The 17,400-nt window shown below is 51.7% G+C and overlaps 7 protein-coding genes across 8 annotated transcripts; 6 read left to right on the top strand and 1 right to left on the bottom strand.

Annotated features, from left to right (window-relative positions):
- The first annotated feature begins 59 nt into the window (after positions 1 to 59).
- PV05_06516 (uncharacterized protein) lies at positions 60 to 1,392 on the top strand. The gene is made up of 2 exons (XM_013459264.1): positions 60 to 553; positions 605 to 1,392. The coding sequence occupies exons 1-2, from the start codon at positions 205 to 207 to the stop codon at positions 1,030 to 1,032; spliced, it is 777 nt and encodes a 258-aa protein (XP_013314718.1). The 5' UTR covers positions 60 to 204; the 3' UTR covers positions 1,033 to 1,392.
- A 302-nt stretch (positions 1,393 to 1,694) lies between these two features.
- PV05_06515 (uncharacterized protein) lies at positions 1,695 to 3,624 on the top strand (the record flags this gene model as incomplete). Its single annotated transcript, XM_013459263.1, has 2 exons — positions 1,695 to 1,842; positions 1,896 to 3,624. 2 exons carry the CDS (start codon positions 1,695 to 1,697, stop codon positions 3,488 to 3,490), a joined length of 1,743 nt encoding a protein of 580 aa, XP_013314717.1. The 3' UTR covers positions 3,491 to 3,624.
- On the top strand, positions 3,609 to 4,221 carry PV05_06514. Of its 2 annotated transcripts, XM_013459261.1 has the most exons (2): positions 3,609 to 3,895; positions 3,947 to 4,221. In XM_013459261.1, exons 1-2 carry the CDS (start codon positions 3,824 to 3,826, stop codon positions 4,208 to 4,210), a joined length of 336 nt encoding a protein of 111 aa, XP_013314715.1. In that variant the 5' UTR covers positions 3,609 to 3,823; the 3' UTR covers positions 4,211 to 4,221. The 2 variants fall into 2 exon arrangements, with proteins under 2 accessions (XP_013314715.1, XP_013314716.1); XM_013459262.1 differs by having other exon boundaries at positions 3,609 to 4,221.
- Positions 4,222 to 5,408: 1,187 nt separating this feature from the next.
- PV05_06513 (uncharacterized protein) lies at positions 5,409 to 7,694 on the top strand (the record flags this gene model as incomplete). Its single annotated transcript, XM_013459260.1, has 1 exon — positions 5,409 to 7,694. One exon carries the CDS (start codon positions 5,409 to 5,411, stop codon positions 7,692 to 7,694), a length of 2,286 nt encoding a protein of 761 aa, XP_013314714.1.
- Positions 7,695 to 8,439: 745 nt separating this feature from the next.
- On the top strand, positions 8,440 to 10,634 carry PV05_06512 (uncharacterized protein; the record flags this gene model as incomplete). The annotated part of the gene is made up of 4 exons (XM_013459259.1): positions 8,440 to 8,614; positions 9,012 to 9,467; positions 9,585 to 9,635; positions 9,703 to 10,634. 4 exons carry the CDS (start codon positions 8,440 to 8,442, stop codon positions 10,632 to 10,634), a joined length of 1,614 nt encoding a protein of 537 aa, XP_013314713.1.
- PV05_06511 (uncharacterized protein) lies at positions 9,656 to 11,816 on the bottom strand (the record flags this gene model as incomplete). The annotated part of the gene is made up of 1 exon (XM_013459258.1): positions 9,656 to 11,816. The coding sequence occupies one exon, from the start codon at positions 11,814 to 11,816 to the stop codon at positions 10,926 to 10,928; it is 891 nt and encodes a 296-aa protein (XP_013314712.1). The 3' UTR covers positions 9,656 to 10,925.
- A 135-nt stretch (positions 11,817 to 11,951) lies between these two features.
- Positions 11,952 to 16,162, top strand: PV05_06510 (uncharacterized protein). The gene is made up of 2 exons (XM_013459257.1): positions 11,952 to 12,508; positions 12,562 to 16,162. The coding sequence occupies exons 1-2, from the start codon at positions 12,246 to 12,248 to the stop codon at positions 15,524 to 15,526; spliced, it is 3,228 nt and encodes a 1,075-aa protein (XP_013314711.1). The 5' UTR covers positions 11,952 to 12,245; the 3' UTR covers positions 15,527 to 16,162.
- Positions 16,163 to 17,400: the final 1,238 nt, after the last annotated feature.

The following is a 17,400-nucleotide window of genomic DNA, read 5'->3' as shown; positions in this document are numbered from 1 at the left end:
GGGTGGAGTTGTAAGGTCATGCTTCAGAGTCTCCGGGTTGAGCCGTATTCGTGTTTTCGTGCTTACGGCCTTAAGACAGCTCAGACAGCATGGTGTCAAAGAGGTTCAGATGCCATAATACTTGGTCCTCGTTCAGGACAATCATCGAGTCCGCTTCCCAGCCGGACTTTCCCATACGATCCAGAATCCGATACCGATAACGACATGAACACAGCTTCACGTATACTCGCCGCGGCTGTCAGTATCACAACGCCCTACTATATCTACCAGGTCTCACGGCAAATCTCCGATGTGTATCCATCGACTGTCACTGTCACCAACACAACTTCAGCAAGCTACCTCGAGTCCAAGAGTCATTGTACAGTCAACCCTAGAAACTGCACCGGCTTGCATGACACTCGCTCAATAGTGGTCGAGCTCCCCCCAACAAAAAGAGCTTACTCCGATGAACAGATTCTAGCAGCATACATTCAAGGCTACTTCGGCGGCTGGGTATTTGCACCGGAGCGGAGAGCCTTGCAGCTATTGCGCCGCAGACTCGTCAATTTCACTGGTAAGCCAACAGTAATCCGTTCTATATCGCGTGTGATCTAAGCAATCACAGCTCTCAAAATAATTCAAAGCCGCGACACCGCCACCAATATATGGTCTTACAAACAACTCTCAAGCGACCGCCTACCTCCACTTCATACAGTACTCTTTGGGGCCTTCCAGGTCGTTGACTGTCGCCTCACGAATCATCAGAACTCACCCGAACCGGCGGAAAGCTATATCGACTTTGGTTTTGGTTCCGATACCTCTCACTTTTCAGGTTTCCATCGGTTCTCCATACACCGGGATTCACCCAAAGACTTGGATCCCCCTGCAGGTCCCGCCACCTCGACGACGGTAACCATAACAAACTCATGCCTTGCTTGCGATCCCAGCAAGAACAACCTCTTTGGCGGCAGTCTGCTCCACAGCCTGCACAAATTTTACGCGATGTTGTTGTTCCAGGAGGGCGTAGCAAGAGTTCGAGCTCTTGAGACATGATTGAATCGTTGCCTCAGAGCTTACCGTTGACCACTTGGGACCCCATATCCCAGCCCAGCATTTGACCGGCCGTCTTCGGTCAGCTCATGGCGACGTAATCTCCAAAGAAGCAAACCTCGCTCACCAGAACATTGCCAAGCTTGAAACCTGCCTACTTATCTTGGCCCCTGTGTGCAAGGACTTGATATAAGCACGCTCGACTTTAGTGGGCGCTTGAGACACCATTTCACCGTTCCAGATCGCCCTTCGTACTCGTGATGCTACAGCTGACTCTCGACTACGTAGCACTGATGAATGAGCTTACACTTTGGACAGATGAGCCAATGAAGAATCCATTAACCGGCCTTTGCCGAGTCGTTGAGGCGTATCATGTCAGCAATTGTCCTCTTGTGGCATATAAGACCCTGTATTTAGGCAACCCACGTCTGCTGCTCCGTTCCCTTTAAGTTCTTGACCAGCTGGGTCGATGTTCCCTCAGACGGCAATCCGACAGTCTGTTGAAAACAGTATTTATCCATGCCTCCACATGAAACGTCTCCTTGACCTGTCGAGCTCTTTTCGGCCTGTTTCTACGCAGACCTCTACCTGACTGTCCAAAAAGACGTCTTGAGTCCCAAAACCTTGTCAAGAGAGCCGCCTTCACATCAATTCGCCCTATCAGCATGACGTCGTCAAATTCCTACGACCTCATAGTCATCGGTGGAGGGTCTTCAGGCGTCGTGTCGGCGAGATTCTATCTCGATGTGCATCCCGAGGCTAAGGTCGCCATACTCGAAAGGGACCATTCCGTCGGAGGAGTATGGAGCTCAGGTCAGTCACTCTCACTCATACTTCCGGCGCGGAGACGCACTGAACATCTTCAGAACGAGTATATCCAGGCTTCAAATCACAGCAGAGCGCCCGGATGGGCGGATTTTCAGACATGCTGTTCAGCCCTCGTCCGGACCAAATTGACGATTGGGAGTTCTATAAAGCCGAAGCGATGGCGACCTACATGGACGAATACGTTGACAAGCACGTCTACTCTGGCCAAACGCTGCGCGACCGATTCAGGTTTCGGGCGGAAGTCGCTAGCCTCGAGAGGATAACAATTGGCTGGCGTATCCATTGCACCGCTCCTTCGGGGCTCCAGAGCTTCGACACTCGCAAGGTCATTGTAGCTACGGGCTCGACCTCAGAGGCCAACCTGCCCGATCTCCAGGGGCAGGAAACGTTCAAAGGCCCCATCATCCACACGGTCAACCTTGGACGGTCCAAAGTACTCGACCAGGCTGACATTAAGTGCGTCGCAATTGTTGGAGGAGGGAAATCCGCGGCTGATCATGCTTACCAAGCCGTCAAGGCTGGCAAAGAAGTGCATTGGATCATCCGCAAGTCAGGCAAAGGTCCTGGTGCCTTTACGCCAGTAGAAGTCGGGCGACCTCTCAGGAGCATTTGGCACAACATCTCCGAAATAGGGTCGACACGGTTCCTTCCCAACATGGTCTTCTTTCCGGGGTTAGCTATCTCTTCGTGGTGGGAACGCTTCATCTTCCATACCAGGCTAGGTCAATGGCTTTATGGTAAGCTGGGAAAGTCGGTCACCCAGCGGGCCATTGATGCTGCACGGTACGATGACCGTCCAGGCGCGCGACCCTCGTTTTCGAAGCTCAAGACCAAAGTGAAGGGCCTTACTCTGGATGTTCCTCTGGGTGCAATCTCTTATGAAGACTTCTGGGACACTATCGCACATAACGTCGACGTGCACAATGAAGACATTGACAGACTCGACGGGTCCTTTATTATCTTGAAAGATGGTGAACGTGTGAAAGCCGACGCCATCATCTGCGGCACTGGCTTCAAAGAGTGTGGCTTGTTCTTCACACAAGAGCAGCGAGTCGAGCTCGGTCTTCCTCATCCTGAAGGGTGGGAGGACGCAGAAATGGCCCAGGAATGGCGGCAACTGAACGCCGAAGCTGAGAAGATCGTCAGGAAACGATATTTCTCACTCCGCTCTCCTCCGTCCGTGCCTGAGAATTTAGGAGATATCTCGCCGTCCGATACGCCTTTCAGATTGTACCACTGCATTGCGCCCATTGGCTCTGATCGAAGTATCGCGTTTGTCGGCTTCGGAACCTACCCAAACATGAGCCTTGCGAGCGAAATATGTGCAATCTGGGCCACAGCCTATCTCGATGGGCAGTTAAAGCTGCCAAGCGAGGAAGACATGAAAAGGGATGTTGCATACGTGACCACCTGCTTGCGGCTGCGGTTCCCCGCTTATGGTCGAGCGGGCAACTTTTACGCCTTCGAATACCATCCTCTGATGGATCGACTGCTAGGCGAGCTGGGGTTGACCAGTCACCGAAAGAGTTGGCTGCAGGATACGTTCATGGCTTTCCTGCCTCAAGACATATCGGGGCTGAGGGACGAATACTTGAAAAAATATGGAGGTGGCAAGGTTGTGGAAGCTGATTGATTTTTCATACCGTCGCGGCATTGCCACTATATTCGGGTGGTACACGAGCAGGGCATGACTTTGGCAAGGTTAGGCAAAGCCACGGATATCCCAGGGACAGGCTTGCAGAATTTCTGGTTGAACGGTCAACTTCTGCAGAACTTTTCTTCCAGGTTCGATCTCGGAGCACCTCCAGGCTTGACTAGCTCGGTCATCGTCCAACCTTTCGAGCATTCTTTTGCGCATTGGACCATCCAGTCCTCGAGTCCTTGATTCCTCCAGCTACGCCTCAATACCAGGTCGGTGACAGCGGCCTTTCTCGTGGATGTATCCGGTTCGAAACAAATATACCCGATGCAGGAGTTGCTTTCGTCTTCAAGAGGTGTTGGGGTGAAGAGGACCAGATATTGCGTCTTTGGACCAACGGTACTTTTCTTCTTGGTCGACGGAGAAAGATCCGCTGTTAATGCCTCGAAGTCCGTTCGCGATACGTCTTGTGTAATGATGTATCCATCGCGATACCAGGTCCTCGGCCTGGATTGGAGTGGTCGAGTGCTTGTTTGGGTCATATCGGGAATCTCTGGTGTTCTTTCACGTGGTTCAGTGCCTGACGCTGTGGTTCGGGTCGATTTTGCTGGTACGGTATGTGGCCTTGGGCTTGTGTTGTGGGCGCAAGCGGCAGCTACTAGTATTTTGATAGCCGTCGAGTTACCACTCTGGGATCTATATACTCTCGAATAGGGGCATCAAGGGGGCCATAGAAGTAAGACAAATCATCTCTACTACAAATTTCGTACATTCTCTGGTTCAGCAGACTGCATGATAGATGGTGTGTGCGTGTCCGAGGACGCCGAGGGATTTCGTACTGGTGTTCAATTCAATTCTGATGCCTGGTGAGGCTGTGCAGAAGGTTTGCGTGTCTCAGTGAAAGCACTTCTTGCCATCTAGCCAATTGAGTGACTACGTTGAGTCACTCAGGAGGTGAAACTGATCCGCTGCCCAACCACAGGTTCCTGAAGACATACTACGACACAGCCGTTTCTTTCAAGGGCAAGCCATCAACCTGGAGCTAGCCCCCAGCTTCGTGGGGATCGGTGCATTTCTCGACGTTGTGATAGATGACACGAAGAAGCACCTCTGTTCGGGGCCACGCGTTCGCGCCTGGCTCCGAAAGCTAAAGAGATGAGAAATACTACAGAATAGACATGACAGGCATGACAATCTACCGCATCAAGTACTGTATCCGACCTCTGGTACGGAATATCTGGATCGTGGTTCTATTTTAAGACCTCACAGGCTGCTGGCTTGACCCCTGACGCACGGGCAGTCGTGCGTAATCTGCACATTGGACAAATCGTCTTTGTCGAAGTCTGGTCGAGGCAGCTTCCAGCCTTGGACAGTCCGTTCCCTCCTCGACGCGGTGCTTGTATCTCCCATGACCGCGGTGACAGTTTCATGTGTCAGTGTAGTTCTGCAAGACCCACCATCTTCGAAGGCCTGAGGTTGCATTGTGAGGACTTCATCGTTTTGCATTGCAGTGTAGGAGCTCTGGCAAGGCAGACTCGAAGAAGACTGTACATGATTCGAAGTTGACTGTTTGATTGACGCTACTGGATGCTGCGTCGCTGACAAGCAGTGGCCTCTCCATGAGAAAGTCACCGGCTCCCACAAGTAGAGAACAAGCTAGGTATTCTGGTGGTGTAGAAGGAAATAGGACCGGAAAGGATTGCATGTCCTCCCATAAGGCTTTGGGGAGCCAAGGCCAATGTTTATGTAATCCGGGGAGACTGCGGTCGATGGTCGTATTGCAGCCATTCGAGTCACTTGGAACTTTTTGCCCGCGAATCTTACACGATACAAGCCATAAGAGGACTCCAGCAGCACGAACGGCGGTGTCCTTCTCCTCCCTCTCTCTCACACACACACATTCCTCCCGAAGATGACGGCCTCTTTCCTAGTCGATCACTCTCCCCACCAGCCCACTGCCGCTGAAAAATTGGCCTCCGCGAGCAATCTCGTCCTCATTGACAATTATGACTCCTTCACGTGGAACGTCTATCAATACCTCGTCCTCGAGGGCGCTACTGTCACGGTTTATCGAAACGACAAGGTCACTCTGGACGAACTGATCGCGAAGAATCCTACACAGTTGGTCATCAGTCCTGGACCTGGCCACCCAGACACCGATTCAGGAGTCAGTAAAGATGCCATCAGACACTTTGCGGGGAAAATACCTATACTTGGCGTATGCATGGGACTGCAGTGCATTATATCGGTGTTCGGCGGCAAGGTGGATGTTACTGGAGAGATTTTACATGGCAAGACTTCGCCCCTGAGACACGATGGCAAAGGATGCTATGCTACACTGGCACAAGACTTGCCGGTAACAAGATATCATTCCTTGGCTGGAACACACCCCACGCTGCCACAGTCGCTAGAAGTATCCTCTTGGATTGCAAAGGGCGCTGATGGCGGTAAGGGCGTCATCATGGGAGCCCGCCACAAGGAATACGTTGTTGAAGGCGTCCAGTTTCATCCCGAGAGTATCCTGACCCAAAATGGCAGTCTCATGTTCAAGAACTTCCTGAAAATGACCGGAGGGAAGTGGTCCGAGAATCCTCATGTTGCTGCTCCAGAACAGCAAACGAATGGAGTAGCCAACACTACATCCCCCACGAAAAAAGGGTCTATCTTGGACAAGATCTATGCTCACAGGCGGAAAGCCGTTGCCGCACAGAAACAAATCCCTTCCCAGAGACCAGAAGATCTTCAAGCCGCCTACGATCTTGGTCTTTCCCCTCCTCAAATCTCTTTCCCCAAGCGACTACGGCAGTCGGCGTATCCGTTGGCGCTGCTGGCTGAGATCAAGAGAGCATCTCCTTCGAAAGGCATCATTTCGCTTGGGACATGTGCTCCTGCTCAAGCACGAAAATATGCCACGGCTGGGGCGAGTGTCATATCGGTGCTCACCGAGCCTGAATGGTTCAAAGGCAGTCTGGAAGACATGCGAGCAGTCCGACAGAGTCTTGATAGCATGCCAAATCGACCAGCAGTGCTAAGGAAAGAATTCATCTTCGAGGAGTACCAGATTCTGGAAGCTCGTCTAGCCGGCGCTGATACAGTGCTGCTCATTGTCAAGATGCTGGATGTCGAGACTTTAACCAGGTTATACAAATACTCTCGGTCTCTTGGAATGGAGCCTCTAGTGGAAGTGAACACAGCGGACGAGATGAAAATTGCTGTCGATCTCGGATCCGAGGTCATTGGTGTCAACAACCGTGACCTCACCAATTTTGAAGTTGACCTTGGCACAACCAGTCGGCTAATGGACATTGTACCCAAGACCACCATCGTGTGTGCTTTGAGCGGGATCTCCGGACCTGAAGATGTTCAAGCGTACAGGAAAGACGGTGTCAAGGGAGTCCTTGTTGGAGAAGCCTTGATGAGAGCTTCGAACACAGTCGAGTTCATCACGAAACTCGTAGGAGATCCTAATGTTGAACCCAGGAAGAAGACCCAGTCCCCTCTGTCTGTCAAAATCTGCGGCACGAGGACCCCAGAAGGCGCCAAAGCAGCCATTGAAGCAGGTGCAGATTCCATCGGCATAATCTTGGTACCCGGTCGGACGCGCTACGTCTCAGATGAGGTTGCTCTACAGATAGCAAAAGTCGTCAAGTCTACACCAAACCCATCCACAAGACCTGCTGATTCTTCAGAGGTTGGCGCTACTGAATACTTCGATCATTCCTCAAAAATGCTTGTGAGACCAGATCGCGCTCAACTAGTGGGTGTCTTTCTGGATGCACCGCTTGAGCATGTTATTGAACAAGTCTATAAGCTCGGCCTTGATGTCGTTCAGCTGCATGGCTCCGAACCTATCGAATATGCACGGAATATCCCTGTTCCTGTCGTCCGCAAGTTCTCTCCTTCAGAGCCCGGTATTTCCGCTCGAGGTTATCATGCTCTCCCCTTATTGGACGTTGGGGCTGGAGGCACTGGTCAACAGCTGAATCTGGATGAAGTCAAGGCCTTCTTCGACAGAGACCCGGGCGTCAAGGTTATTTTCGCCGGCGGACTCAATCCTGAGAACGTAAACAGGATATTGGATTCCCTGGGCCCTTACCGAGCAAATATTGCTGGCGTTGATGTTAGCAGTGGAGTCGAGTCGGAGGGAAAGCAGGATCCTTCCAAAATTGCCGCGTTCGTCAAGGCTGTCAAAGAATAGACTAGAGGTGGCCTCACAGAATATACCCAATTTTGATGCGCCCGAGCTCATGTACCTATTGTCAAGTCGATTCGCTGAGGGTTGAAGCCACGGCAAGGCCGTCTATTGAGAACCCGCCCTGCACAATGGTTCCCATTATCAGCGATTACTGTATCATCGCAGCCTTACTTTACCCCTGGCACGCTTCTCTCACAGTCGTCGCCCATAACCTCACTTTGGACCTCACATGTGCAAGGCTGTCACCCTATACCATCTTTACTTCCTCTTCTTTTAATCCTGAATGTCTCTTTTACAGGTAAGCCTGATGCTTATCTCTTCTTTGAAATAGTTGTCCCTCGTCTCTGACTATTCCCACCAGAACATCTCTCTTGCCTACATATATCTCACACACTTTTCGTCACCAACCCTCCTGCTTTCCTAGCATTTCATCTACCAAGGCTGTCTTTCGACACGACATCTCTTGTCTATGTCCTAGCACTGACATCAAAATCCCAGTCATCTTTCATTTTTCAACCAGCTTTGATCTTGCGTGTTTCCCCTCCTCAAAAAACGACCTTATCACCAAAAATCCAACGTCCACACGATCTTTCTACGTCCTCTTCTCGTAACCTGTCGATCTGCATCTTCTTCTGACTTAGATCGACGACCAAAAGCACAATACTTAAGTCACACATCTTCTCCCTGCCGTTCAGTCTTGCACAGCCTCCTACGACACCACGAAACGGACAGTGGGATCAGAGTCATCATGGGCAAAACATTCCGTTCCGTCACTCTCGCCTCGACAGGCGACTTCGGCGACAAGACTGACAAGATCAAGAACTGGGTCGAGCATGCAGGCGGGACGTTCTCCAAGGACATCAACCCGAACGTCACCCATCTCGTGGCGAGCAAGAAGGCTTGGAAGAGGTATCATCCTATGGGTAAGTCTGTAACTTGAAGTCCCTACATCGCTCGCTTCGGCGCACTCTTTGAGCTGCTTGCACTTGTTTTGGCGGTTACGCGCACCTCACGAGACTGTTGCACCTCACTTGTTTGGGACCTCCGTGAGATTCGAGCATATATCGCGTTTGCCAGGCGCTCCTGTCTGCTGTTGCCTTGGCGTCTCCCAGTGCCTGGCTCCTTCTTTCTTCCATTTTGTTTACCTTCCCCTAGTCTGGCTTCTGCACCCTCTGCCCGTTTGATACACCGTGCATCCTTTTGTTCGCTCTCTCGTTCTCTCTTCCTCTCGTTCCCTGCCGCTAAGAGATCATCCTCATGTACGATCCGTCAACGGTGCTGTCGTTCACTTGCAGAGACAACTGACCAGAAGTATTCCAGTCCAAGCCGCCCGCCGTCTCAAAACCATCCACATCATCAAGATCGACTGGCTGGAAGACACCCTGACCATGAGCAAGTCGCGCAAACCGCTCGACGAGGCAAAGTATGCGTACGAGCAGCGTGATATCAAGACGAAGAAAGCTTCGAGGAAGCGGAAACGCAATGGGCGCGACAAAAGCCACTCGAACCACGACCAACAAGGAGTGGATGATGCCGACGACGAGGACACCCAAAAAGGAGAAGGAGGAGGAACTCAAGCAAACACGGTAGCGGACAAGCATGGCGAAGTTGATGTCCACAGTATGCCCAGACGGGATACAGAGACGCCGAACAAGAAGGAGCAAGAACAGAAGCACGTCGCTACCGCGGTCAAGAAAAAGCAGCAGCAACAGCAGCGACTGGGATGGGCGGAGCAAGAATTGCATTGCAGCAAGGACGAACAAATTGAGATTTCTGGTAGGTTATTTTAATACCCCCAGACGTCCACGAATCCTGCCCTGCTCGGTTCTTCTTTGGTTCACATGTCGACTGTCTGCAAGAGTGATTGGCAGGGCCGACGCTGACCGTCCACAGGGAAAGAGTACGACGCCGAATGCGCAGAATTTGAGAGGGAGCTTGGCCAACGTGAGTTTTACCATTCGTCTCGACTCTCGAGTGAAAAGCACAGGGTACTGATCCAATTGCTTGATAGACGGCTACCGCCCTTTCACCGATGCCAACGGTTTCACGTTCCTCGTCACGTTGGTAAGGGAGGACATTCTCCAGAACCGTCTCGAAAAGCATAGACTCAAGGTGCGTTACGCATCTTGTTTCTCTTCATTGTCGTCTTCAACATCCTATCCCATCACGAACCAGGAGCCGGACCACCGACGAACAGTCTCCGACGAGTCGATACACGATATGGTTCTGGCTTCGCAGTCCTCAGAACAAAGATATTCCTGTTCCTTTCGATTTCCTCGTGCTTATGCACCGACCTGGTCTATGTCTACTTCAAGACCATCTCTCCCTCATTGTCCAGTTACATTGTATCGTTTCCCCAAACCGTACCCTTACTCCAGATACCCTGTCATAGCGAGCTCTCTCCCGCGTTCCCTCTCTCTGTCGAATCCTGCTTTGCGGGTTCATATTCCGAATCCATGGGCTCAGAGTTTGCAGCTTTTCGAATACGATCCTACCACCAATGCCAGTGCCGCGAATGCGAACGAGCCAGAGCCGAAGGCCAAGTCGTACGCATGTTACAGCATCTACATCCGTCCGGGACACCGCTATGTGACGCAACTAGCGCCTCCGGGAAGCACATTCGACTTTGCCTTCACCATGTTCACCAAGTTCTTCCACAAGAGAGTCGGGGTGAGCTGGGATGATCGCGAGAAGGTCAATAAGATGGATGAGTCGGCTCAAGATGAATGGAATCTACGCGGCGATGGCGCCGGGGATGATCGGCTGTTCAAGTTCTTTGGACCAAAGATCGTCAAACAGCCAGGCAATGATATGGGTCCGGAGGTTGACTCGGTCGAGGGGAAACAGCAGAAGCCGACTGTAACGATACTGTTGAACCCGAGGAAGGATCCGGCAACCAATGAAGTGGATTTGATTGCGAAGACGCCAGAAGGAGGATGGTGACAAACATTTCCGGGACGTACGCGATACTAACGTGTCTGTGGCTTGGAAATCTGCTGGCGGCGTTTGGACGGGTTCGATGGCCGAGAATCAGTTCGCTCGGGCTGAATGAAACTGGAGTTTCTGCGATAAGATGGGTTACCTTGCGAAGCAGCAGACAGTCGACGCTATGGCGACTGCGTTGCACTTTTGATGCTGGATACCCGTCAACAGCAAATTTTTGCTGGCATGTTTGGATTTACCATGCGCAATTTTGGACAAGAGCCGGAGCTGTCAATCCGCGAGCAAGAGCTTTCAAAGATAGTCCTTCTTTCGTCCTGTCCGGGTATATTGAGTCAAAGCCCATTCGACCTCCCCTCCAGAGTCTTTTTCCAGTGTCCCTCCTCGGATCTCGAAGCACCTCATGGTCATTCTGGGCCCAACCTCTGCCAACTCCATATCTCGATAGCCGGTCTGGACAAACACATGATGGCGAACTTCAATACTATCTTCCACGTTCTTGAAGGTGACTACCCGGTTGCCGACCTTGTGAGGGCCATCCCGTGGAGGAAAGATATGTTTTAAGATCTGGACCACTCTCTTTCCCAGGCGAGTTGTGAATCCTTCAAAGATCAGGTGTGGATATGACTCGGAGACAGTCCCTCTCGATGCGTCAGGTATGTCTGCTCTCAGGACGACGTTGTGGAGGGAGAAGGAGGCCGTGGGACCGTGAGGGAGGTGGGAGATTGTCATGGCAGTAGGAGTGCCTCGATGCTCGTGAAGGAGGATGATGTCGCTCAAAGCAGCGGCTTTTGCACTCGACAGCAGATTCGGAAGGATCAAATTGCCTCGATTCAGCCGTATTGAGGTGGGCAGGAGTAGTCGGATTTCTTTGGAAAATGCACTCAGTCGAGTAGAGGGACTGCGGGAGGTTGTGACTAATGGCCGTGGGTCGGAGAGACCTGAAAGCATCGAGTATTCATCGTCGATGGACTCTTGAGCCGCTGCAGTCTCTGGATCGAGTGATTCATCGTACTTGAAGTCTTTCCGCAGAGATTTGTCGTTTGCGACCGATGGGTCAAGTGGTTTGCCTGTTGCAAGCGACTTTTTCAGCAAAGCACGCTTTTCAGCAATACTAGCATCTCGTAGTTGAAGAGCCCGACGGTATATGTAGTCCCGCCGCTCTCTGGCTTGTCTCCGCAGCATGATTATTGAGGGTGGTGAAGAGTGAGAAAAGAAATTGTGATGCGGCGCAGAGTCGCAAGACAAAGATAAATTTTGGTGGAGTTTTGAGAATTCGCCGCACCAGATTCACATCATCAATAACTCCGAACCATCTTGCCCTTTGATTCCCCTCCACCCTTCTTCAAGTCCACCAAAGGCACCCTTTCGGCCCTTGCGCATGTCCTACATTGCGCGAACGACGCTCTGTGGGATCTGGAGATTTACGGAGGGGTGTGGAATCGTGATGTGGGTGTGAATCAGGAGTAGACAGCATCACAGAAAGACTCCTTCGCTCACTCTCAAACCTGCGCCCAAACCAATTCATACACCAATCTCTCTTATTCCTGACCTCTTACCAAAGTCGAACCGATCTTGACAAATATCCGACTACAATTTCGGTAAAGATTCAACATGGAGGCTTTCAGCAACATGGGAAACCATCTGGTTTCCAACTCCGCAGCCGCAATCAACGCTAGCGATGACATCTCTACGGTCGACCCTGACGAGAGCATCCTCAGTCTAGCCAAAGGTCCAAGAAGACGGCAACATGATGATGACGAGTCCGAGAGTATCGAAGAAGACGACCTAGAAAGTCTGGCCAGCGCGGCGGTGGATGGTAAGAAACAAGTGACAAAGGCAGAAGAGGAGAGAGAACTACCAGCCCATGCTTGCGCGTATGTCAAGAGGAGCCCTTTTGTCGCTCGGATCGCTGCTAACATGTATTCAGCTACTGTGGCATTCACAATCCTAGCAGTGTCGTTCGGTGCCTGTCCTGCAGCAAGTGGTTTTGCAGCGCCCGTGGAAACACCTCTTCTTCACACATTGTCAATCATCTTGTCCGAGCACGACATAAAGAGGTGCAACTACACCCAAGCAGCTCCTTGGGCGATACTGTGCTGGAGTGCTACAACTGCGGAACGAAGAATGTCTTTCTTCTGGGTTTCATTCCGGCAAAGTCGGACACCGTGGTCGTCCTGCTCTGCCGACAGCCTTGCGCAGCCATGCCTTCGTCCAAAGACATGAATTGGGATACTTCGAGATGGCAGCCATTGATTGAAGACCGCTCTTTCTTGTCCTGGCTCGTCGCGCAGCCAACCGATCAGGAACAACTCCGCGCCCGACACCTGAGCCCGCAGATGATTGCGAAGCTGGAAGAACTGTGGAAGGAGAATTCCGCAGCGACCATTACAGACTTGGAAAAGGCGTCAAACATCGACGATGAGCCTGCCCCAGTGCTTCTCCGCTATGACGACGCCTACCAATATCAGAATGTTTTCGGACCGCTCGTCAAGATCGAAGCCGACTATGACCGCAAGCTGAAGGAGAGTCAGTCCCAAGATAACCTGATCGTCCGATGGGATCTGGGTTTGAACAACAAGCATCTGGCCAATTTCATCCTGCCCAAACTGGAATTGGGTGATGTCAAGTTAGCAGTTGGTGACGAGATGCGCATCAAGTACACTGGTGATTTGCGCCCGGCCTGGGAAGGAGTGGGCTACGTTATCAAGATTCCAAACAACCAATCTGACGAAGTCACCATTGAATTGCGATCAAAGGGCGACCACAAGACGGTCCCGACCGAATGTACTCACAACTTCACCGTCGACTATGTCTGGAAAGCCACATCTTTCGACCGGATGCAGTTGGCCATGAAGACTTTTGCTATTGACGAGATGAGCGTGTCCGGGTACATTTTCCACCGTCTTCTTGGCCATGAAGTGGCGGCAGCACCGATGAAGACTCAGATGCCCAAGAAATTCAGTGTGCCTGGGCTGCCAGAACTCAATAGCAGTCAAATCAATGCTGTCAAGTCAGTCCTCCAGAAGCCTCTGAGTCTGATTCAAGGTCCTCCCGGTACCGGCAAGACTGTCACATCAGCGACCATCATTTACCACCTGTCGAAGATCAACGGTGGCCAGGTCTTGGTTTGTGCTCCGTCCAACGTCGCTGTGGATCAACTCTGCGAACGTATTCACCTCACCGGACTCAAGGTTGTGCGAGTGACTGCCAAATCTCGAGAAGATGTGGAGTCGCCTGTCGGCTTCCTCTCCTTGCACCAACAAGTCCGAATGAACGACAGCAACGTCGAACTCGGCAAGCTCAACCAGCTCAAGTCCGAGTTGGGTGAACTGTCAAGCCAGGATGAGAAAAAGTACAAGTCTTTGACCCGGGCAGCGGAACGAGAAATCTTGCAGAATGCTGATGTTGTCTGCTGTACCTGTGTTGGTGCTGGCGATCCGCGACTGGCCAAGTCCAAGTTCCGGACAGTCTTGATCGACGAGTCGACTCAATCCGCCGAACCCGAATGCATGATCCCCTTGGTACTTGGATGCAAGCAGATTGTCCTTGTCGGCGACCACCAACAGCTCGGCCCGGTGATTATGAACAAGAAAGCGGCCAAAGCTGGTCTCAACCAGTCCTTGTTCGAACGGTTGGTCATTCTCGGTTGCGCGCCAATCCGGCTGAATATCCAGTATCGTATGCATCCTTGCCTGTCGGAATTTCCGTCCAACATGTTCTACGAAGGCTCTCTGCAGAATGGTGTGACAGCAGAATATCGTATTCGAAAGGAAGTGGACTTCCCGTGGCCTGTTGTCAACTCCCCCATGATGTTCTGGTCGAACCTTGGCAATGAAGAAATCTCGGCTTCCGGTACATCCTACCTCAACCGGACCGAAGCCGCTAATGTCGAGAAAATCGTAACGCGATTCTTCAAAGCTGGCGTCAAACCAGGCGGCATCGGCGTCATTACTCCGTATGAGGGTCAACGCAGCTACATCGTGAGCTCCATGCAAGTCAACGGTACCTTCAAGAAGGAATTGTACAAGGAAATCGAAGTGGCTTCGGTCGATGCCTTCCAAGGACGAGAAAAGGACTACATCATACTGTCATGTGTCAGATCAAACGATCATCAAGGCATTGGTTTCTTGAGCGATCCTCGTCGTCTCAATGTGGCTATGACTCGAGCCAAGTACGGTTTGGTCATCCTTGGGAACCCCAAAGTCCTGTCCAAGCATCCTCTGTGGCACTACTTGTTGCTCCACTTCAAGGAACGCAATTGCCTCGTTGAGGGGCCTCTTACCAACCTTCAAATCTCGCTGCATCAGTTCAGTCGACCTAAGCAGTCGTACCGCGGACCTCAGCGTTATCAGATGGCATACAACCACGCCAGCCATATGGCTAGTGGCATGATGAATGGACGGGGTGGTCCTCGTAATGACTATCGTGATGGTGGCTCTGTTGTTGGCTACATCCCAGACGATGTGTCTTCGATTCACTCGTCCGCCATGGGTGGAGTGGGTGTTTCCGCTGGCTACCCGCCAATGTTCCAAGGATTTACTCCAGACACCTGGCCGGCTCTTCAGAATGCAAGTGGGCGTCGACAGAACGGACACAAACCAAGAGGAGTCCCTGGTAGTGTTGCGGGTGAATCGACGGTTGCGACTGAATCCGACGTCACTGGTAGTACCATTGGCCAGGGCGGAGTTAGCCTGGAGCAGTTGTCCATTCACGATATCAACAAGCATACCAGTTACAACCAGGCCGATCGTCTGAAGCGATATGTCGAGGGCGGTATCCCGAATACTGGTTACACGGGCAATTCTAGGCTCGGCAAGGGCATCCACCAGGACGAGGACGCTCAGAGCGTTTCGACGGCATTTGCAAGTCAAGTTGGAGGTGGCTACGATTGATTGGACGACGAGATGACGACAATGTGTTACAAACTCCCAGAGCTCAACAGAGCATAACTGTTTTTGATGCAGTCTTTATTACATGGGGTTCTTCATGTTCGAGAAAACCCCGTCATCAGTCCCGGATTTCGGTCGTCTGCTGCGACGATGCAGGCAAGACAGAGCTAGTTCGTCAATACCGGACGGCAACGATGCCCCCGGCTCTGGCCTAGCTTGCGAGTCTTGCACCCTTCAGAAGAGGCTTGAACTGCCAGTACGACGAATTGCCCGGCCCCAGTGCGGCATCGACGCGGGCTCGCACGACCAGACGCCCATTCCGCCAGTAGTGGCGGTGCAGCGAAAGGCCAAAATTCGACAATCATTTTATCAATACAGGTGGTTGGGGTTGAATTGGGTGGTATGAACCGTGTACCATTGAGATGGGGAGATGAGTTGCAGGGGGAGAGTGAATACCTACGTCACCTAAGGTAGGTATTTCAGGTATAGGGGAAGCTGAAGCTGTCGGGAGTGGGAGCGTGGACCAGACCAGATTGATACTGAATATTGTGAGATTGTTATCGTTACTCGTTACTCGTTACTCGGACTGACCTAGATACACTCTTTTTTGAATTCAACAAAGTCACTCGTTAGCCTACCAGGTACTTGGTATGCCATAGTTGGCACTGTTTCTGATTGATTTCCCATCCTAATATACTAGTATCTGTGGCTCTGCAATCCTGAGCTCGGCTTGGCGGGCCCTGGGGGATGCCTGAGGATGCCCTGAGTAGCGGGAACACAGCCTAGTAGCCTCACCAGCACCCCGGGAGCAGTACCTAATAAGTACCTGGTACTACGTAAGTCGTAAGTGATCTCTACCTGGGCAGCAGTGATTCACCTTGACCTGTTCTCCGTATCGTACAACTCTGACTAGTCTTGGCGCAGCTCGATCTGGACTTCAAACATAAAATTTCCCTTCTCCCTCTTTTCTTCTCCACGTGTAGCAGAAGGCTTGTCAAAAGCTGTTCTCTTCAGTACGATCAAACGGGACGATGATGATGGCTTGTCTTCAGAGAAGACCCTGAATCGGCTCGCACTCGGTCGCTTTCCTTTGATTGTCGTCCTGAGAGCAGCCTGAATCGTGCACCTCTGGAACCATTCTGAGTCGGGCAAGCAAGGATAAGAAGAGAGAAATCACGAGTATATACTCCGTACAGTAGTCTTGAAAGCAGCGCCGCCTGGGCAAGCGTTCGTCGGCCCCGAGCAGACTTACCATTCCTTCAAGCAACGCCAGTCGCTCTGTAGCAGCTGAATACTACTAGTTAAGTAGTATGGTATAACTGGAGTTGTCGTCCGTCGCTTATAGGGGCAAGAATGGGTGACTTCTCCCTTTACTATATACTCGTCTCGAGCAGGCCGTGATTCTGTAAGATACTCGGGTATACCATGGTAGACACCCATTCCGTTCTACATACCGTAGTACTATGTAAGTACTTACAGAGTACGTACTACGTGGTGCAACCGTTTCAGGAGTCAGTCATCCCAAGTCTTTACCTGAAACGCCAGGAGTGGCACATCCCAAACCCGTGTCCCACACCACGATAACCAACATACTAAGTAGGCCAGTCATCAGGTTCATCGCGGCTCCCTGGGTCCTTTCGACGCACACTTTGTCTGACACTTTCAAAACTTCCCCTCGACAGCGCCATCATGGTGCTACTGGGTTTTCGTCCTTGTACGTAGTGGGCTTCTCGCCCCCTTACTGGCTCCGTTGCGATCTTTGTTACCTCGGCCAGAGTCAGGCACGCTGAGACTAACTTAATGTTTCGGCTCAGGGGGGTTCCGACAACATCAGTTCCATCTCCTCGTGCCAGCATGGACTCGAACATTAACAGCGG

The sequence above is a fragment of the Exophiala xenobiotica genome (genome assembly GCF_000835505.1).
Source record: "Exophiala xenobiotica strain CBS 118157 unplaced genomic scaffold supercont1.4, whole genome shotgun sequence".
Classification (NCBI taxonomy): domain Eukaryota; kingdom Fungi; phylum Ascomycota; class Eurotiomycetes; order Chaetothyriales; family Herpotrichiellaceae; genus Exophiala; species Exophiala xenobiotica.
This window is presented reverse-complemented; position numbering and strand designations above follow the sequence as displayed.